General features: G+C 48.0%; 1 protein-coding gene across 6 annotated transcripts in view; it reads left to right on the top strand.

The window, feature by feature from the left end:
- KAT2B (lysine acetyltransferase 2B) overlaps positions 1–22,880 on the top strand; it is a 942,804-nt gene that overhangs the window by 360,076 nt on the left and 559,848 nt on the right. For all 6 annotated transcript variants that reach the window (XM_069648872.1, XM_069648870.1, XM_069648875.1 and 3 more), the window contains exon 3: positions 3,672–3,817. In XM_069648872.1, the coding sequence (XP_069504973.1) occupies positions 3,672–3,817 (146 nt within the window). The remainder of the gene's footprint in view (positions 1–3,671; positions 3,818–22,880) is intronic.

The following is a 22,880-nucleotide window of genomic DNA, read 5'->3' as shown; positions in this document are numbered from 1 at the left end:
TGGCGAGTGGGAGCCTTGTTTCCGACAGCCATTTTCAGCTGCCTGCTGCCTTTCTGTTTGTACCAACAGTCAACAAACACCATGGTCCAAGAACCCGCCCTGCCATTCTGCAAAACCATACTACCAACATAACCCAAATACTTTATAGAATACACCCCCTACGGGCAACGGTTACAAGGCAACACATATAATATGATGAATACCAAACAGATGGAAAGAACATTTTAGGACAGAAAAGAACATTTTAGGATCTCAACCAGCTTCCCACACCCACATGTCCACAAATGTCCCAGGGAAATAGCAATAACATATCCCCAATGTACAGAATGACTAGGGCATGCCCTGCACCCGAAGATCCACCCCTCCCTCTTTGAAAGAAAATACACTATTTCCTCCAATAAGAGACAAAATGAGCACGATATACCTTCCCCGCAACAACATGTCCAAGTTCCCCGCAATTACTCTAATGCATGCTTAATAAACCCATCCTGCCTAAACAAAAAATGGCTACAACACAACATTCCTGCTTCCTTGGTGGCACAGCAAACTTGCACCGCCTTGCACCGGCTAACCTGAAAGCTACTTGGGACCGTCCTGCTTAGTCCCCAGCCGCCGGCCAACAGCTGTGCTCACTCCACCTGCCATGCAAGCGGCCTTGCACCTTCCAGCCAGGCCCTTTCCTCCAGCTGGCTCCTTTCAGCCTCTCTTTTTGCACCGCCCAGCCTGCAACCCCCTTCAGGACCGTTCTGCCTAGTCCTGCCTCGAGCAAGGACCGCCTTGGATGTGAATGTGGATGTACGTCCTGGGGGCAGTGGCTGTGCATCCTTCTGCCCCCTCCACAGCAGCACTAGCTGTACCACTTGCCACCTTATAACCACCTTGTTTCCAGTGAAATAACCTGTGGGTTTAGGAAGATGGCAGGACAGTGGGCCTCATTGCAAGTATGGCGGTACGACAACAACGGCGCTGGTATCACTACCAACACCGTTGCTAGCGTACCGCCATGCTAGGCGTTCTGCTCGTGGGTGCCCTTGCAGCCATCAGGTCCGACCTGGTGGCCGTACCGGCACCCGCGAGCAGAACATGATGGTATCGCCGGTATCGTAGCACCTTCCCCATTCCCATTCAGCCCTATGGGGCCGAATGGGGATGGGGAGTCCCTTACTACCGGCACCTGCGAATGGGCAATTACCGGGTCCGCCAAACTCGGCAGGAGGATACCAATACACAGTAGAAACAACCACAACCCAAGATTATAACAGCTGACTTAAGCAAGTCCACCAATCACATTATGGGTCTAAAAACAAAGGTTTAGGCAGCTAGCCAATCTGGTTGGCCTCTAAATTTGTCACTCAACCCAGACCACTACATCAGGATGTGATACGGCCTGCCCAGGGTGAGGAACATCATGTCTACAACAGTTCAACTTATTATATAAACTACATGGCTGGGCTCACAAAGAGCCTTGGTGTGCACAGCTGTTATTTTGGGCCTGCCTCATGGTTCCCATGAACAAAGGAAGCCCCTGAAACAAAATGTAGGACTTACCAAAAAATAAATTGATAAACCAGTGTTCACCAAAAAGGTCCATTGTGTTTCCAGTGCAGTACAACTGCTTGCACCCTTGGTGAAGCCACGACTAAATAATAGCTGCCACCACCCTATCTCTAAAATCAAAGAACATTAATCAGAATTCTCAAAAACGTTTACAATTACTGATTCCAATCCATATACATATTAAATATCTTCTCTTAATCCTCTCCAATATATGATGTATGCATTTTGATATACAACCTTTTTTAGTAGTAGTTAGAGTAATCTAATTTTGGGAACATGACATATGAATCCCTATGGCTATTGCCTACAAGCCCTTTGAAACTACAACAACAGGCCTTCACCTGACCCCTGAAAAATCTTAATTTTGGTTGCTGGAACTTTTTTTTATTTTTTTTTATTTTTAAAAGAACACTTTATTGGCATTTTTACAAATAACAACTCTCAACTCCCCCACCCAATCTTCCCAGCCCCAAAGGATCCCCCCCCCCCCGCGTCTTCCCCCAGGAAACATAACTCAACCAACTTCTTCCCTGTTTCCTTCCCAACCCCCCCCCCCCAACTCCCATATAAATCCCCTTTTGTCCATAAGGCACAGCAGTAGAGCATCAAAAGTTCTTAGTCCAAGGTGGTTAGAGAGACTTCCTCTCCCATCTCCAAGCCTCCTCCCCTCGCCCCCTACCCTCAGCATCTCTCACTACACAGTGGGCGTAGGTCATTACCTGGAACTTGACCAGAAGGGTCAGTGAAATGCAAGCCTTATCTTTTACTGAGCCATACACAAACATTTGTAAAAAATTAAAATAAAAAAAGAGATTATGCTCTGTGTTCACACTTATTTTGTTGAATGTTCACTCATCTTTTCAAGAAATCAGGAAATATGACTAGCCCTTTGTCTTCCAAATCATACATCCAATTCAGAAAGAACTCTTCCCACCTTGAACATCCACTGGGTGCTCAAGTTCTTTGTCAACAGAATCCAGAATCAAGTTTAGTCAATCAGACAAGCTCTAGATCACATGTCGCAAAGTCTTCTGTAATCCAACCGATTGTTTCTTGGGTACGGCGTCCTTTCATCGCGGGTTTAACCCTCGCTGGGCTCCACGGAAATTCTATCGAAAAAAAGACTCATCGAATTTTTGGGGGGCTACAAATATATATCAGTGGGGTTGTATTCGTGTCTATAAAAACACTAAAGGGGTTGGGGGGTTGGTGGAGGAACCCCCCAAAAATAAAAAAATAAAAAAGTCAATGAGTTTTTTCGATGGAATTTCCGCTGAGAAAAACCCAGCAATGGTTAATCCCGCGATGAAATGACATGGAACTGTTTCTTTCATACTGTATAGAAGGTCCAGAAGTTTACAGCCCATAGGGGGCCGGTTTTCCATACAAACAGAGCCACAGAATCCTCAGTGGCTTTTCAGAGGCATGTTTCAATAGAGGCTATAGAGAAGGCAGTTACTGGGGCATCTATCTGTTCGTTAAGCATCGATTTTAGCTTCAGGATGATGTCCAGTTTGGTCAGAATGTTCTGTGAACTCTGTTTGCTTTATTGAAGAGATTACCGCCCATCCTCCAAACTACAAGCTGTGTTATAAAATCTCCTTTAATTATGTAGGAAAAGAGATGGGATCAAGGCATATGCAAAGGTTACACACGCTAGTGACCAATGCACTCTGAATCCACATTTCCTTTTCTCCACATACCCTCCCTCCATCCCCAGTTAATTTAGATATCAGTTAGATTTGGCATGGGAAAGGACTAACAGATCAAGTGCAGGAGGGCGGGTCTTGCTCCCTTCTATTGGGCCATGGCTCTGTTACAAATTATTGAGGGTTATCTCTGGTTATTGCTGTGCAAATGCCGGTTATTGCTGCAGAAATGCTGCAATTTTGTTCCCTACAGGACATGTGTCCCGGAGGTATGGAGGAAATGTGACTGTAGATTCGAATTGCAATAGTCACTACTGTATCTGTGACATTATTATTGTTTATTTGCAACCGTCATGTTTGATTACATCTAAAAACAGAACAAAGAATGTTTGCAGCTCTGTGCCAATATTTACACTTCCCCACACCACATCCCACAAATAATGTTTTGTGTGAATTTGTCTGCAGCTTCCCATGTCTCTCACCTGGAGAACGTGTCAGAAGAGGAGATGAACAGGCTGTTGGGCATCGTGCTGGACGTGGAATACCTTTACACGTGTGTACACAAGGAAGAGGATGCAGACACAAAGCAGGTTTACTTCTACCTGTTCAAGGTACTTTGCTCATTCTCAAAAGGCCCCGTTACAGCTGGACCAGTGGGCTCATGTGTCCTCCAGAAATGTGTCATGGCAGCATGTTTGAGATGTGAGACAGGATCTGTCTTCTACATGATCAGAGAATGCACTTGAGTCACGAGGTGTTTGTCTGATATAATGGACGCTATGGGCCTCATGACGAGTCCAGTGGTAACCCTTCCTGTGCTGCCAGCGGGTTGCCGCCGGACCCGTAAAATTTACTGGCGCCTGACTTGCCGGTGCGTCCGGCACATTATGAGTCCGGAGGCCGCGAAGTCAGGTGCCGGTAAATGTGTTAATCCCCATTCCCATAGAGTCAAGTAGGACTCTATCGGAGTGGGGACAAGGAAGCACCGGCACTAACAGTGCCGGTGCTTCCGTGACGGCTTTGCCTACTGTGACAGCTGTGCCAGGCAGGGTCAGATTTGTCGGGCATAGCGGTCACTGTAGACAAACACATAGTTTGGCGGTCCGGAAACAAGGGAGCCGGTGAGCTTACCTGCACTCTTGTTTCCGGACCGGCAAACCTGTCATGAGGACTGGATGTCTGGATTCTTGAGTTGATTGGATAATTGGACCTTAAAATGACTCTCCTGTGGATCTGGTGAGATGCTGTAGCCTCTGATATTTGAAGTGTCTCTCTTTACAGATATGGGCAATAATCGAGACATTGGGCCAGATCACGAGTTGAGCGGCAGCCCTTTAATGCGGCGGTAACGCTATTACCGCCGCATTTAAGGGTCCGCCCAATTACGAGTCTGGCAGCATTTAGCTCGGGGTAAATGCACCAACTTAACGGCCATTTTCGGGCGCAATTAGCGCACGAAATGCGCCGAAAATGTCTCCTTCTGTCCAATGGACCCAATGAGGAATGGGGAATACCCATTACCGCGCAACCCTTGTTCCGGCATTAACAGCGCTGGACCGGGTGGCAGTAATGCTATTAGCCCGGGCGGTATCCCGGTGGTAAGACAGCCGGGATACCACCCAACTCGTGATAGAGACCCGAAGCCATGAAACGGGAAGAAGTTTCAGCATGTCATTGTCCTAGCTCTTTTCCCAGTATATCCACTATCCATTCTTGTATCTTTTCTTTCCTGCCTGTCTTTATCACTTTTTCCAAGAAACACTTGGTAGTAAACACTGTGCTATAAAGATATTCAAAATAAGTAAAAGATAAAAATGAATAACACTACAAAAATCCTTTTGCTTGAAAGGACAGACTGGTGTATGGCATTTGGAAAGATGGTTTATAAAACTAGGGACTGCCCACTGAAGTTACAGAAGTTCATAAAGGTATAGAGAAAATGGGTGGACTATTGTAAAGTCCAAATGAAGAAGGAAGTTTTTTTTTTTTTATAACTTGAACATTTGTGTATTATCTGGAGAGATTCTAGAACGAGCCTGGAAGGTGAGAGGGGATCGTGACTCGCGTTTGATGAAGGGAGGCAGAGTGATGCAGAAGGAGAGAGGGAAACTGGTAGGTCTGTTTGTGGATAGCTTCACAAGAATAAATACTATATAAACTTACCTGCTGTGTCGGTGGTCGCTGTACATTACAATGAATGGTTACGTGAGATTGATGTGTTGCTGTCAGTCAGAGTTGTTTGATAAGGAATGATCCATAAAAAGAATACCTATGTCTTCCCCTCCCATGCATGGTTGCGCTTTGAAACACTTGTGTGTAAGTGCATATAAACAATCAATCAAATAGGAAGGAGCCCTGCCATGCATGCATTTGTGCATCAAATTAGCAATTTTAAAAGTAATCCTCACGGTAACGTGAAGCCAGTGGAGTTGTCTCAGAGCGGGAGTATTATGTGGCCAGAAGGGGAAGTTCAAAACAATTCTAGAAGTATCATTCAAGCGCACCTGGGTCTCGTGGCAGAGCCATGTTAGTGAACCTACAAGTAATGAGTTGCAATAATCCATTTTAAAGCAGAATATTGATTTACAGATTTACAGAATATACTTAGCGAAGAGACGGGCGTTGCATGCCACCAACCGCCCGCGTCACTTCTCAGTGATTAAGTGGCTGATTCCCAGACACAGACTTAACTCTGCAGGGGCCAGTATTTTTGCTGTACAAGAGGCAAACATTTGGAACATGCTTCCTCCTTCACTTATGCTAGAGTGTGGCATTGGCAGATTACAGAATTTTTAAAACCTTGCTTTTGCAGCAGTTTCTCTTGAGTTAATTTTGACCTCAAAGTTACAGCCCTTCCATAACTCCCTCCCCGTCATAGCGCTCGTATGCTTTCACGTTTGAGAGCTTTACAAGTCATTATAAATATCAATTGATTGTGCCATTTTCAATTACAAAGCCCATTCCACAAAATAGTTGAATTAATTGTTGGTCACTGTTACTTGAGGTGTTTGTTCTGTTAAGGTTTATAAGCTAGATCAAGGGTATCCGATCACCTTTGTTGGTTTTCAGGCAACTTTGTCACTGGCAGAACATATTTTGCTGACTATGTTTGGTCTTCGGCAAAAGGGCTTCTCAAGTTTTTGGAAAAGGAGTACACTCCATAAGTTTCTGGTGCACATAAAAAGAGGAGTGGAGAGCATAACCTTCACTAGCAAAACAGGTTGAGAAAAGCATGCTTCAAAAGGTTGTCACTTGGCAACTACCAAGTGAGAACAGTGTATATGTTTCTATGTTAGACCGAGCAAAGCACTGTTCCACATTCCTATAAGGAAATGCCACTGATGTAACAAGGCAGGGGTTGAAGTTGTATCCATACTGGGATTAAAGCCCAGTCAAGTGGATCTCAATCACTTCAACAACTGTGGTCCCATTGCACAATTTCGCGTTTTCACTGAGCAAGATAAAATCATGCCTGCATGGGTTCAAACTGTGACCTGCAAGATGATCACAAATGCCTGCTAGATTGCTGAACTTGCTGAACTATCTTGCTGTCATATTGTATCGGCTGCCATGAAGAGGTTGTTTACTGCATCCTCTGTCTTGGCCCCACCGACAGACAGCCCAAGGCAAGACAGTATTGGCAATACAATGTACATGTCTCCTTCTACTTCTGAGACTGTCTATTGTAACTTTCCTGAAGGTAGATGTTATAGAACCATATGGAATTAGGTTGAACCTTTGGGTCTGTTCATTACAAAAAGGAGAATCATTTAAGAGGGGATGAGCAGCGACTTGTGACTCATATTTTGAGTCCCTGTGCCTATATGAAGATTCAGAATCCTCCCTCCAAAGGCTTTGTTCTCTTTGGAGACTCTAGTCACGAGCCATAGACAAGAGGACAGCTTTCCAAAAATCTGCTTTCAGGATACAATGGTCTCAAAGATTTCATCAGGAGAGTTTATCAGCCTCGACAGCACTGTCATTTTCTGAGCCCTTAGTTCTACATCCGAGGGAATTCCTTCCTGCGCCAATAAATTCTATCAAGCCCCTCAGCCACCTCCTACCAAAGGGCCCCTGGGAGGCGGCAACATTGTGGGTACATGCAGACCAGCATCATTTGGCAGACTGGCTATCTTCGAATAGGACGACAATCCACAATGACATAACTGAAAGGTACAGAATGCATTGCATAGAATACATCTTGGAATATGATCGCACAAACAACTTCCTTCCATATGCAACTCCCCAAATGACAATTACTTTAATCAATAGACAAAAAGCGCCACAACCGCAGAAACTTGAAGCTGAGCGAGCGTCCCAGGAGAAACATGATTTTTTTTGGAGCTATGCAGGTTGTGACACGCACACACAGGCATGGCAGTATGCATCTCCCTCACCCTGGAATCATCGGAAACTATCAATAGAAAGGACGCACCAACGAGGAGAAAGAACAATAGTGGTGGCTGCCAAGACCTGTCACAGAATGAAAGATCTTTATTTATTTATATTACTTTTTATAATGCACTGCACGGCCATAGGCCTCAGAGTGCAACATAAGCAAATGGTACAAACAATGCACAGCACCAAACAAAACCACTAACTAGGCAAATACACAAAAATAGGAGTTAAGAATTATTCAGCAAATAACGAAGGATTCCTAATTCATTATTCATCCTAAATTACTACCAAATTCACCTCAGATGAGGATATAGGAAAAACAGTACACATAGATAAAAACAGTGGGATATTCCTACTGCCACACCCCACAAGTATACAGTCCCTACTATCCCGGGTGCACCAGTGGTTAGTTGTTATCCTCCCAAAGAGTTTAAGGTCCGCAGTTCTGACGAACCCTGGGCCAGTCTTCTGACGAAGCCAGACCAGTACTTTATATCTAAGGGCTTTGCTAGGTTCCTGCCAAACTGGGGTCTCAACATTAGTAATGATGAGGCTCCAATGAACCAGTGCTTTTAAAAGCATCGGTAAATCTTGTAATGACCTTTGATTCTTAAAGCTTTTCTGGCAAAACAATAAAACGTGCAGCAACGCCTGTAAAAAAATCTCAGAAAAAGGGACAATCTGCTGAAGTGGAACAATATTTGGGGAATGTGTACTGTACAAATGACAAGCAATAGGAAAGCCATTAGTCTGTAATACATGTTTTGGCCTGTAAGGCCTTACATATGAATTGTCCCATGTACATGGGTAAATCCAGGCATTTTGGCTTTTCCAATGCTTGTTATTTTGGTGCTCATTTTGGATTGGGGGCATTGTAAAGGTTTGTACCTGAGCCTCTCCATCCATGGCTGCATTCTTGAGTCACACGAACAGTGGCAGCCGTAGTCATCATTATTATTATTACTAATAACACAAAAAGCATACACAATGTAGAGCAGCACAAAATTGGAAAACAGATCAAAGCGCCAATAAACATGAAGCAAAATAGCTTTTAAAAGCAAAATTCAACAACTCACAGCCCAGTTAGAGTGTTCCACTTTCGTCTACAAAATGGCTGCCACTGTGACTGAGCTTTCACCATGATGCACTCATTCAGCATCACTTATCAGGTCATTCACCCAAGGTCCCCTCTAACACACTCTGTAATCAAACCTAAAAATGCAACCAACTAGGTGGAATGCACAGACTAAAAATGCAACCTCTAAAGTGGTAAATTACACCCAGTACTTCATTTGTTAAACAATGGACCTCATTACGAGGAAGGCGGCCGCGGAATGAACGGTGCCGGTAAGGGTCCGGCACCCTTCATTCCGGGCCGCCACATTACGGGTCCTGCTCTGGACGCCTGGCCAGACCAGACGTGCAGAGCAGGACCCGCTGGCAGTCCAGGATGCTAACAACGGGCCCGTTGTTAGCATCCTCCCCATTCCCATTGAACCCTATGGGGGCTCAAATGGGGATGTACCAGGTCCGGGTCCCGAGAATGGGAATTTCCGGGCCCGCTAAAGTCGGCATGGCCCGGTAATCCCCTATTTTTGGGACCCGGACCCGGTACCCGGTTTGGCATGGCTACCTCCAAACTCCTAATGAGGCCCAATGTGTGCTACGGTCCAAATATTTTCTAGCACATCTGGGACACATCGAGGCAGGCAACCCCAGGCCCACTGGTGCAACCATCCACGGCAGTGCCCCAAAGTATTTGCATATTTATAAAACATGCAACTCTTACAGGCTATTGTAGGTGATGGGTGCACTACCCATGGCAAATGTGCAATTCATAGATACCAATCAACATAAAATAACATAACATACTAGTTTAAAGCAAATGTTTGGGTGATTCTTTAAACACCTCATCATTAACATTTTTCTTGGATTCAATAGGTGTCCTGTGAAACATGTTGACCATCTATCCATGGAAGACAAAGTAACCATGCTTTCCTCCTATGGTAAATTAATTGACAAATGCAGAAAAATAATTCCTGAACTGCTGAACTTGACTGTCAAACACTGCAAATAAATATGTGTGTGTGCACTCGTGGCAGACAATCCACTTAAGCAGTGGCCTTTTCCCTGGCCTTGCACCTGTGTTGGTGCTGCTGGCTGGTGACTATCCTCTTATCAACCCACACTGCAGTAGCAGACATGCACAATTGTCATGCAGGATGATTGGAGCAGCCAGCATTGTCACCTTCCAACTGTCCTGCCCATCTGGGTCATTAGGTTCAGGAATAACAATGAATCTGCCCAGGATGAAGAGACTGCGTCCAGTGCACACAGTTTTCCCTTGTTATGTGACAACTTCTGAATGAGACTTAAAATAATACAATTTCCTAAACACCATCATAATCAGATTTTGTCTGAGAGAATAAGTGCTGGAGCTCAGAAATAAGTGCTGGGGCTGAGCCCTGGCAAGCGCCCCCACAAATGAAGCACTGATTACACCCTTAAATTCTTCTTGTACTTCAATAAAAAAACACAGCACTGTTCCAGCATCCAATTGTGCTCCCTGTCTCATGATTAGTATGAGAATAACCAGAGAAAAAGGCCTTCTCCAGCTCAAAAGCAACTTTCACAAAACTGAAATGCGTACTGTGAGACTGTCCGAAGCGATCTATGAATGTCAATGAAGCGTTAGAATCTCCACCAAACATAAATAAGCCAAGTCTGAAGCAATTGAAAAACATTTCCAAAAAGTAAAATGAGCCATTTTAAAGAATATGTCCACAGTAACTAAAGCTACAGAAGAGCCCGCCAAAATGGCTTATTCCACCAGTCTTAATAAACATATTCTTCATTGATGCCAGGATTTACTCCAAGCACAAATTGCACAACAATACACATACTGGTGGATATATGCCAATGCTCTGGGCCACCACAATGTGTGTTGTGCAGTTTCCTACTTAGCACATTTTTCCTTACCCCGATCAGTGATTGTAACCTGACATCGCGTCAACAGTACCACATGTTTGTCCTCACTGGGTACAAACAATACTCAACAAAAAAAAAGCCCATCCCTTCCGTCAAATTTCTCAGAGTGTGGCAAAGATAAAGCTTCAGTGGCACAATGAACAATCACCTCCATGATTCTAACAAACGAACAGGCCAAACCAACAATGTGTTCGGTGGCCGAGATGGGAAGCACACCCTCATGGTATAGCTGATGATATTGCCTAGACAAGCTATTCGGGCCGGGGGACCCATTCTCATTCTGTTTGGCCTAAACCTAAGTACATTTGTCTCTCCGTCTGCCATGCCACACAGTAGTGTACACACGTGTTCACCATCTGGTCTAATTGCACCCATCATTTCAGTTGTTGCTCAAACTTTCCTCATTGTTCAATCTCTTTCAAGAGACAGAACCGTGTATCATGGGACCAGAAAAGTAACATACACGTTCCCTTTACTCCAGAAATGTTTGTCAACACGGACGAGCCTTGATGGGAGATAATCCTGGAAGCCTTTCCAAGCCCCATGAACAGTCTCTTCATTTTGTGAATCACGTGTTGACCGTCCATCTTTGTTTATCGCTTGGACAGTACAATGTTACTGTACCAATGAATTTGTGTAAACTGTGAACAAAAAGATGTTATATATTGCACTTTTCACTAGAACATTGCAATGTATTCCTTCAATTCACACTATGTTCACTGCTGGTTGACAGAATGTACAATATATAAGACACAGGAGGATACAATCGAATTACCTTGTTCAAAAGCGCAATGAAATCTGGAGAATAGGTGCCCAATTTTAACATGCAACCCGCCCTTCTTATTTATGTCATACTTGCATTAAGACTTTTTCACCCCGATGTATTTACACCATAGATTGCAGCCTGACCTTTTTACATTGAATGGCGGCTGACTTTTGGTGGCACATACTTTCCGATTGTGTGACTGGCATGGGCGTCATTTTTGTGGGGCACAAGGGTGTTTGTTCCACGCCAGCTTTAGTGGCAGACCATTTTGTACCACTCATTTGACAGGGGCCCTTTCATTTAGATGCCATGTCCTCTCCGCTCCCCAATATTTTCCGCAAAGTTACTCCACTGGTGACTTTCTATTCGATATGCAATAATACAAGGAATTATGATGATTCATATTACTGTGGCTGCAGCTGGAGAAATCGAGGAGGATTCTGCACATGTGGTCCTGCCAGTGGAACGTGCAGGTGAGTCCTCGGGTCTTGTACACATAGGATTGCGTCTCTGCTGTAGTGCGATTATCCCCAAGATTCTACAGTCCATGTCCATCAGATTCCTTCCCCCTTTTTTGAGGTCTAAAATCTGAGGCTCTCCAAATGTTTTTGAATAAATAATTCGGCATTGACCCTGCTGGCTAGTGGTGATGTAGTCCAAAACATCTGGAGAGCTCAGGGTTCTGACACAAGCATTATTACATAAATGGCTCCTTTATTTTATTAAGGAAAGACCTTTATTTTATTTCTTTCTTTAACATTAAATATAGCTAGGCTCTTTAGCATCACCTGGCATGTCAGTCATGCATCTTCATAGCACTATAAATAAATGGTGTTAGCTTATTCAGTGTAACTCTTTTCATCGGACTCTGGGGAATGACTGGCTGAGGCGGCCGTTAAGTATTCAGTCCTCTGGCATTCAGGTTGCACACACATCTCTACAGAGGGGGCATTAATACACTAATGAGGTCTTTGAAAATACATGTGGAAAGGTCAGCGGGAACTGTACAGGAATAACCCCACATCAGCTCTAAACTCTGCAAAGCATTGGCATGTCATTTCCTGTACTTCTGTGTCAAAGCACTACCCACCCCTGTCCCAGCCCATTCCTTGAGAGGGTTTCCTACTGCCCCAGTTAACAAACAGTGGGAGACTGACTTTCCAACAGATTGCTGCCTGCAGGTCAGCCCTATGAGAGCCACTCCAGAGCTCCAGCTGGAAACATTAAAGGAAGCCCGAGGTCTGGATTGCAGAGGCTAGTTGAAGGGAGTTTGGGAGTGTACTTAAAATGAACTCTAAATTATCAAACTTAAGCGAAACGAATCAGTACTTGCACAATAAATGGAAGGATCAGACATCAATTCCACATCTGAGATTATTTGTATTCCTCCAGTCGGAAGGATAGCTCAGGGACAATGGGCCTCATTACAACATAGGCGGCCGCGGAATGAACGGCGCCGGTAAGGGACCGGCACCGCTCATTCCGGCCCGCCACATTATGAGGTCTGCAGCGGGTCCCACTCTGGACACCTGGCCAGACCAGACGTGCAGAGCGGGACCCGCTAGCAGACCAGGATGCTAACAACGGGCCCGTAATTAACGGGCCCGTTGTTAGCATCCACCCCATTCCCATTGAGCCCTACCGGGGCTCAATGGTAATGGGGATGTTCTGGGTCCCGCGAAAGGGAATTACCGGGCCCTCCAAGGTCGGAATGGCCCGGTAAATACCCTTTTGCGGGACCCGGACCCGGTACCCGGTTTGGGAGTAGCCATGCCACTAAAAACGGCATGGCTACCTCCAAACTCGTAATGAGGCCCAATGTGAGCAGCACGGGTTCGAAACCGAGCTCCAATGCTTAAAGGCTGGTCTCCAGCATTAAGCACAACACAAGAACCCAGTTGTTTTTTCATCTAATGAAAATTCAGCTCACCATAATTTTGGCTGCAAAACTCAGACCTGATTGACATCTACGTGATACTTTGGTGGAGATGCTGAAATTAAGACTTTAGGTATCCGGAATACCTTTTCTGAGCAGCATGTTGATACATTTCTGCTTATAAATTGGAGCTTTATTTCTTTTTAAAAGTGTTTACAGAGCCCAGCTTTCGGTCTACTGCTTCTTGGTCCTTATAAGATATCGGAAACCGCAGCTCTGCCAAACTAGCGATTTAAAAACCAGGAAGACTGACAAGAAAAACATAGCAGATGTCTATCCAGAGAACAGCCAAGCTTTCAGTAACTTCCTAAATTTTAACATGTCGACAATATGTTACGTTATGTTGTGTGATTGGGATTCATACCGAGCATCTCTGCCATTTGCATGGTCTTCATATGCTCACATGGATCTGACAGGGAAAATAGGGAATGAGAGGTTAGTTAAGGGAGTAGAGGGAAAGGAGAGGAGCTGTGCTTAACGTTTGGTGCATGGAGAACCAGGATCAACTGGCAACTGTGTGGGTGTGATTTCTGGGTGTATATTGATATGTACACTGAAGGCGTTTTGTTTCCAAATGGGAGACATCAAGGGCCTGATTCACAGCAAGTTTTTTAGTGGGTTTGTGGCATTACAAATGGCTTCTGTGACTCAAACCCCAAGTGTTTGAGTTCTTAGGGTGCTTACATTGTTGCCTATTTGTTTATTTTTTTCAGCCTTTTTGGATTTTTGATTACTTGGTGGGGGACAGGTTGTCTATTAATGATGGTAGATGAACTGCACATGCGTGGTGTGCTAGCCGAGAGCTATTAGAACTTTGTTGACACTCAAGCAATTCGAGTTTTCTGTAGGTTTGTTCCTTGCTGACTGACTGTGCTTTGTGTTCAGCTGGAGTGTTTGCTTCTTGGATGGGTGTCATTTCGTCTGATGGTGATGGTTTATAATTGCATGATGTCATGTAGTTTGTTGCACGAATGGTGGTGGTTTGACATGTACCCTTCTGTATCAGGAAGCCTAAATATTATAATTTCTCTGAAAGCTTGGTGTCGTCCTGTGGTGTCTGTATTTGTATTTGATTTATTTCTAAAGCGCTTACGCCTAAGCACCGTACAAAATTAATGAGTTGGTACAATTAAGATATGGTAGAAACATAATGAACAGAGAAAGGAAAAGAAGTAGAGAAAAGCAACGAAAGGAAAAGTCATCCAGTCAGACTGTCAATATGAAGGTCTAGCACTTTGAAAATACTTGTAAGACCAGAGGACATTACTCAAGAGCGAATAAAAAGGATGACAATGATGGCAAGATCAAACATCCATCATAACAGTTCACCAACAGGTAGCCCAAGACAGATGGAAAAAGTAATCGAAGTATCAGTGGGAGACCAGCGCCATGGGGGTGGGTGGCAATCTACTCAACACACAGCAACGCCAGTACTGCTAAGAGACCAAGCTCACCACTACTACCCGTGCTGACACGGGTACAGTCCACCATCTACACAGTCTGTCAGCTCCATGGCCCACCACACCACCGGACACTGACGAGAACATGCGTGGCTTCAGACTCCACGAAGCAATGAACGGCCACAGCAAGGACCAGCAGACATGCGAGACCTGGTCAAAAATACACACCCAACAACCTCTGTTTAAGAAGAGAATGATGCTAACAGAGGCCGACAATGATCTCGACACCGGGTGCCGCTGGGTACTCGCTCGGACCACCTCCATACCCAAAAGTCCAAAGACGGACAGCCAAGTGGAACAAACGTTGGGCCCACACCACTGCACCAGTAGTTCCAGCATGGCTGCAGGCAGGCTTCAGTCATCAACGGCAACACTGCCGCTGTGATAGCTCTGCTCATCAATGAAGGCGCCTCCTCTTTGTGTCACATACGGGCATTCTGCCAGGCTGTTATGAATGGATTTCTTTAGGCAAGGGGGCTCCATCATTTTGCTGTGAGCGTGGCGAAAGCTACGACTTTGTATTCATTCCTCTCGTAGTGCATGGTTTTGATGATCTAGATTTGTGAATCCTTCATGTTTGGTAGGGATGATTTTGGTTGATGGAATTCTGCTCCCTGCTTGTGTAGTGTTATGTAGTGTTATGTGTGCAATGCAGAGTGTTTTAAAGTGGATACTTTTCTTCACCGATAGCTAGGTGATATGGTCCCTCCTGTCTCTAAAGTTTGGCTACCCTAGCTAGAAATTGAAATGTATACCCGGAAATTATAGGCTGCTTGCATAGTTTATCTGCGAGAGTATCAGCAAGATGAGGGCAAGTGTCCTGTGCAGGAATTATATGTCTGATTGAGTGCAGGAAGTGGAAGCTTTTTCTTTCTATGCCATTGACTTGTGGTTCTAGTGTGAGTCCACAGTCCATTGGAATTCCAAGGTTTTATATCACTGTTGAGGTATCCATTTCTGCAGGTCAGCGAGCAGCTCTTGCAGTGCATTGTTGTATGGGGTTGACCATAACTTCCATTTTGTTTGGCTTTACTTTGAAATTGTTATTGGTCATCCAGATGTTTGTCTCGATAAGGCAGCTAGCGAGGGATATGTTACAGTCAAGTTCAGTTACCATCTCAATGTCGTTCGTATAGTTGTACCATGGAACTCAGTGCTTTTGATTAGTCTTGGCAGTGGGGCCATGTATATGTTAAAAACAAGTGATGATAGACTTTATCGTTGTGCAACACCAATTTTGATAGTTTATATGCTTGACGAGAATGGTGGTAGGTAGGATGATTTTCTCATAACACTTTTTATTACAATCCGTGTATCACTTCTGATGGGTTTTTCATACCTCCCTCCAGAGGGATCTCTGAATTCCTTTTTGAAACATGGTGTTAGCAGAGAGGATAGTAGATTGCCAGGTTCTCCAGCATGGGGTCTGGCATGGATTCACATGCTCATGAATATTACCCGTCGTCAGGTTGGGAATCCTCGGTAAAGAAAAAATCAGTCTCAGTTTCGTTTCTGAACTGTCTTTCTTAGCAGCAACCAATCAATGGTCTCTGGGTCATACTGCCCCCAGCCAATGACTGCCCTCTCCCTAGGCCCCTCCCCTGGCAGCCATCCTCAGATTTTTACTGCATGTTCAAGTGTTGGGAGTCCTCGTGCTATAGCTCTCGAGCTTTTACTGCGTTTTGCGATTTTTCAAAGAGTTTATTCTCATTTTTCCGGTCAATCGAGCCTCGGTGGACCGTTTCTACTTCCGATCAATGGGGACCCGTTTCGGAATTTTCTACGCCCCTCAGGGGCGAATTTTTCATAGTTACGTTCTTGGAGGATTCCAGAAGACCTTCAGGCCTAACCCGTGGACATGGCCCAGGACAAAGGAAGCTCGACGCCCGGATCCAAGCTGTTCAGGAACTGCCCTGGATGCGGATTGCAGAATGTCTTCAAGGAGGACAAGCAATGTAGATGCCTCTACTGCCTTCACGAAGACAAAACGCACATGGAGAAGGACTGTGCGTTTTGCAAGAACATGTCGGAACGGACCATAAGGGATTGGCGTATCCGCCTCACCAACTGGCTGGAAGGGAAGTGCCCACCGGTAGGTGAGAAGAAGAAGAGGTCCGAGCGATCGTCTAAGTCCTTTGAGGGCGCTCTCGGCGACGGGGGGCCCAACAAAAGGCTAAGCACCGCGAGTCCGCGGGCATCGGGAGCGCCGCACGGTCGGGCTCCTCGGCTGCCCGCCAGGGTGCACTATCACCGACGCCATCAACCACGAGTCAACGCTCTGGCTCGGGGAAGAGGAAATCGGAGAACACGGGTAAGCTTCTGGAGAAGCCCTGGTCGATCCCGACGGAAATAGCCGAGGGGTAGCGAGGCGGTGACCCTCCCCCCAAGGTGAAGGCCTCAAGCGCGCCTAAAGTCGTGAAGGCTTTGATTCACCTGGCTAAGGCCTCTATCGAGGGAGTCGTGGCGGCCCTGGCAAAGCCTGTGGAGGCTACCCCCGCGGAGGCGACCTCGGGGCCCAGAGTTTCCCTGCCACCGTGGAGGGAATCCTCTTTTCAGCCCATCGATAAGACCCCCGTGAGAACCCCGGTGGAAAAAGAGGGGGGCCGGTGGCCATCACGGACACGGATACAGCCTCTGAAGAGGAGCTGGCTGGAGTCGTGAAGATCCTCAACAAGAAGTTCGAGGAAGTCTGGGCCCACGGGAGGGATCCCGACGAGGTGGACGAAGAGAGCGACGGTGGTGCCGACAAGGTTCCCATGGAGGGGGAGGATTCCATTCCCCAACCGTTGCGCCCGTCGCAGCTGGTACCCGAGCCTCAGGACAACTCGGGAGCCATCTTGATGGCGATCCAGGCCTTATGTATGGAGATAAGGACGAGGGTGCCCTTACCACCAACGGACGATCCAGCGGAACCTGGCCCGTCGGGGAGCCCTCCAAGCAAGCGGAGGAGAGTTAACCCCCCCTGCTCTTCCAGCCTTCACGGCCCTCGCAGCCTTCATCTCCTTCCCCTGATCCTAGGGATGACACGCGAACGGAGACGGCCATGACAGGGATGGATGACGACGGTGGTGACGGCGGGATGGGCCTTCCATCACCACCTCCTTGGGCCTCCCCGCCCGACGAAATTGGCTCCTTCCACGCCACGATTGCCAGGGCATCCGAGCTCTTCGAGCTCTGCCCCGAAGAACAGAAGAAGGAAGGTTTCCACTATCAACGGCGTGAGGCCAAAAGGAAGACGGTCCTCTCGGTCCCATTACTTAACGACATCTGGGATGAGGGGCTGTTGCTCCTGAAGAACCTGTCCATGACTCCTGCCAAGATAGACCAGTACGAGAAGAAGTACCGGGTCCCGGATTCCGCCCCTCTGTGCCTTAGGGCGCAGCTGACCCCGGATTCGGTCGTCTCGGCGGCGGCCAAGAAGAAGACGACAAGGGGAAGAAACTGGACGCCATGGAGCGACGGGTCGATTAATGCAGCCAATGCCTTAGCGATTGTGGCCCGCTACGACAGAGAGTTTTGGTTTAAGATAGCTCCTCTGCTGGACTTCCTCCCGGACGACAAGAGGGCGGAGGCCCTGGAGATCCTGCAGGAAGGCGAAGTGGCATCGGACCACGCCATAACGGTGGCCACGGACATTGCTGACACCGGTTTCTGCCAGTTGGGCACCAGTGTTTGTCTTCGACGGCGTGGTTGGCTCAAGGTGACCGATTTCCGCCAGGATGTGCCCTTCGACGGGAACAATCTATTTGGCAAGACAGTGGACGAGTCGCTGCAGGCCATCAAGGCCGACACTGAGACAGCCCGGGCCTTGGGGGTTTTGCAGCAACGACGGCCGCCCTTTCAGAACTCCGGAGGCAAGCAAGATGCCTCCAAAGTATTCGGCGGCGGCTCCTCCACGTTCCGCCAAGATAGCCCGATCCTCGTCGCAGGAGGCCTACAGAGGACGCGGAAAGTCAGGAGGATCTCGTCGTCATCGCCAAGGAGGCCAAGGCGGCAAGGCCACTGCCAAGCAGGACTGAACCGGCCGTAGCGTCGGGCCCCCACAGGAGCACCCCGGTGGGAGGCCGACTGGCGAAGTTCGTCAGCGTGTGGGAGTCCATCTCCACTGACCGTAGGGTGCTGGATGCCCTGGCCCCCGGGCATACTCGAGTTTCTAAAGAAGTGCCCCCGCATTCCACCCGACGCCAGGGAGGAAAACCACGTCCCTCAACCGCTGCTGGAAGTAAGGGCGATGCTGAAGGAAGGACCCATCAAGCTCATCCCAAAGAGGCTCTGGGGCTTGAGAGTGTACTCACGATACTTCCTCGTAAGAAAGAAGACCGGCGATTGGCGACCCATCCTGGACCTTCGTCGCTTAAACAAGTACATCAAGGCCCAGAAGTTCCAGATGGTCACCCTCCAGCACGTGCTGGGGCAGCTGGAGGAAGGCGACTTTCTATCGTCACTGGACTTGGAGGATGCCTTCTTTCACATCCCCATTCTAAAAGGACATCAAGAGTTTCTCAGATTCATAGTCCAAGGACAGCACTACCAGTTCAAGGCCCTTCCTTTCGGGTTGAAGTCGGCGCCCAGGGTATTCACCAAGTGTCTAGCACCAGTGGCGGTGCGGCTTCGCCTGCAAGGGATCCACATCTACCCCTATCTGGACGATTGGCTCATCCGAGCAAGGACAAGAGAACTCGCTATCGGGCAGCAGTGAAGACGGTCCAACTGCTCACGGATCTGGGTTTCTCCATCAACTTCACCAAATCCCACCTGGTTCCGTGGCAGGTCGCACTGTTTCTGGGAGCCAAGCTCAACACAGTAGCGTGACTGGCCTCTCCGTTGGAGGAAAGGACGAAGGTCATCATTGGCAAGGTGCAGCGGCTGTTGGCCATGGACGTGGCCAGGGTGAGGTCCATGAAGTCCCTTCTCGGCATGATGTCCTCGTGCATCTACCTAGTGCGCCTGTGCAGACTGCGGATGCGGCCACTGCAAGAGTTCCTCAACGCCCAGTGGATGCAAGCGGCGGGTAGCTTTGAAGACAGGATCCCGCTCAACGAGACCTTCCACCAAGCGATCCGATGGTGGGGCGCCCGTGCGCATCTGGCGGCGGGTGCAAACTTCCAGACCCCGGCGCATCAGGAGACGGTGACGACGGATGCCTCGCTGGAGGGGTGGGGAGCGCACACCGGAGATCTCCACGCAAGAGGCCTTTGGCTGCCAGAGGAGAGGTCACTACATATCAACGTCCTGGAGCTCCGAGCCGTGTTCTGGGCCCTCCGGTCGTTCCTCTTGTCCCTCAAGGGCAAGGTGGTGAGGATCTTCACCGACAACACCACCACGATGTTCTACATCTGGAAGCAGGGAGGCACCAGATCCCCAGCCCTATCCAGGGAGGCCCAGGATCTGTGGCACTGGGGCGTCGCCCAGGGGATGTTTCTGGTGCCCTTCCACCTGGCAGGAATAAAGAACACCATCGCAGACTCACTCAGCAGGGAGCTGCGCTCATGCCACGAGTGGGAGCTGCGGCAGGATCAAGTGTATCGGCTATTCCAACGATGGGGCAGCCCCCAGATTGACCTATTTGCGACGGCGCGAACACCAAGTGCCGGAGGTTTGCCAGCAGGTTTCCCCAGCCAGGGAGCATGGGCGATGCTTTCTCATTCCCCTGGGACGGCCTGTTCCTGTATGCGTTCCCGCCGTTGCCGTTGCTGCTGCGACTCATCAACCAACTCAAGAGGTCCTGGTGCAGGATGATCCTCGTCGCACCGGCGTGGCCGAGACAGATCTGGTTCCCGGACCTTCTGGACTTGTCAGCGTCCCCCCCAGTCAAGCTGCTGATGGACACGGATCTCCTCGCCAGAGAAGGAGGCGCCATCCTCCATCACGACCCAGGGTCGCTGAACTTGAAGGCCAGGCTCCTGCAGCACTAGAGTTTGGAGGGTACGATATCCCGGCAGACTGCAACGAGGGGCTTGCAAAGGCCAGGGCGTCCTCAATTCTCAAGTGCTATGGACATAAGTGGAAGAGGTTCTCTGTCTGGTGCGGCGCACAGAAGATTAAACCTCTGCGTATTACGGCCCCTCAAGTACTGCCGTACTTATTGCCATTGGCCAAGGCGGGGCTGGCCCATGCCTCCATCAAAATCCATCTGGTGGCTATCTCCCGCTACACCAGAACTCCGGGGCGCTCATCCCTGTGGTCCCATCGCCTGGTGAAGGAGTTCATGAAGTGGCTGCTCCGATCGTTCCTGCCGGTGAAGGCCACGACGTGGGAGCTCAACGTGGTGCTGACCAGGCTCATGGGGCCGCCATTCGAGCCTCTGCATTCTGCACCGTTGAAGTTCCTGTCGTGGAAGACAGCGTTTCTTGTGGCCATCACCTCCGCACGGCGAGTGTGAGAGATCTAGGCCCTCTCCTGTAAACCTCCATACCTGACTTTCCACGAGACGAGGAGGGTGCTGAGGACGCACCCCTCCTTCATGCCCAAGGTGCCGTTGGACTTCCATCTCAACAAGCCCTTGGTGTTACCTGTTTTCTTCCCGTCACCTTCGTCGCCGGCCGAGAGGACTTTGCACTCGCTGGATGTAGCTAGAGCACTGAAGTTCTACATGGACCGCAGGAAGAGTTTTCGGAAGACATCACAGCTGTTTGTGAACTTTGAACCTGTGAACCAAGGGAAGGCCCTCTCAAAGGCTTCCATTTCCAGATGGCTCTGCGGCTGCATCATGCACTGTCACCGGTTGGCAAACCGACCGTTGCCCGGCTGTCCGAAAGCCCATTCGACCAGAGGGATCTCTGCTACCACGGCGTTCCTATCTGGTGTGCCAGTGCTGGACATCTGCAGGGCTGCTACGTGGAGGTCGACGCACACCTTCACGAGATTCTACTGCGTCGACTGGGATTCCAGAGAGGAGTCCAGAGTCAGCCAGGCAGTGCTGCGCAACCCGTTCGCCTGAAGGTGGGCCTTGATGAGGAGGTAAGAGATGCTTAATGTTGAGTTTATGAAATGCTTAATGTTGAGCCTTGCCACCTCCCATGGTTGTGCATGTGTGTACTGCTATGTATTCTTGTATTCATGAGCATGTAAATCCATGCCAGACCCCATGCTGGAGAAGGAACAAGTTACTTACCTGTAACTGTTGTTCATCAGCATGGGTCTGGCATGGATTCACCCTTTGCGGCTCTTCACTTGGTCCTACTGCCACTTTACGTGCTACCAAATCTGAGGATGGCTGCCAGGGGAGGGGCTTAGGGAGAGGGCAGTCATTGGCTGAGGGCAGTATGACCCAGAGACCAGTGATTGGTGGCTGCTAAGAAAGACAGTTCAGAAACGAAACTGAGACTGACGACGGAGAATATTCATGAGCATGTGAATCCATGCCAGACCCATGCTGGAGAACAACAGTTACAGGTAAGTAACTTGTTCCTTTCAAAGGATGAAGAATAAAGTGTTGAACCTCTGACCAGACGGACTAATATTAGGAGTGAATGCAGGGATAAAGGTCTTGGTAGCCTGGGTAGATTCGGGTGAGGATGGAAGGTGGGTGAGGGATAGGGAGTCCGGTTTCCATGCCCGACGTTATGTGATCAAATGATTCTGAACACTGATAAAATGTGAGGTTGAATACTATTGTGAAGAGGACGGTGGAAGGAGGAGACGTACACATCAGAGAAACCAGTGTTGTTAAAAGTTATTTATGAGAATAATGAAAGACTCTTACTAATATAAAGTGCCTCCAAAGCATTACCATGTAGATTGGAAGGCTGGGTATCCATCTCTCATGTTAACCTACTCTCAGTGCATCATTTCTGGTGGATTTCATATAAGGGTTCGGGTTCAGGATAGCTTATAAATAGACACAGAAGTACTGGATATATATGTCACTGCAATAAATACAACTGGATAAGCTTGCACCGGTTCTGTCTGGATGTTGGAGGACACAAAGCTTCAGTTCCAATGAGCCCCATCCAGAGACGACAGTGAACTAATCCAACAAAACCAGGTCTGCATCGCGTTGCATGGTTGTGTTGTGATGTGCTTATGTTGTCCTGTGCCTTCTGGCCATCCGTGAATGCTGTGAGAATGTTGGAGCTAGGAGTGATTGGCAGCTCAGTAGAACGTTGGGGAGTGTTGCTGTGTGT

The sequence above is a fragment of the Ambystoma mexicanum genome, chromosome 2q (genome assembly GCF_040938575.1).
Source record: "Ambystoma mexicanum isolate Mex_15411 chromosome 2q, UKY_AmexF1_1, whole genome shotgun sequence".
NCBI classification, from domain to species: domain Eukaryota; kingdom Metazoa; phylum Chordata; class Amphibia; order Caudata; family Ambystomatidae; genus Ambystoma; species Ambystoma mexicanum.
Note: the sequence above shows the minus strand (reverse complement) of the source record. Positions and strands in the feature narration are given on the sequence as shown.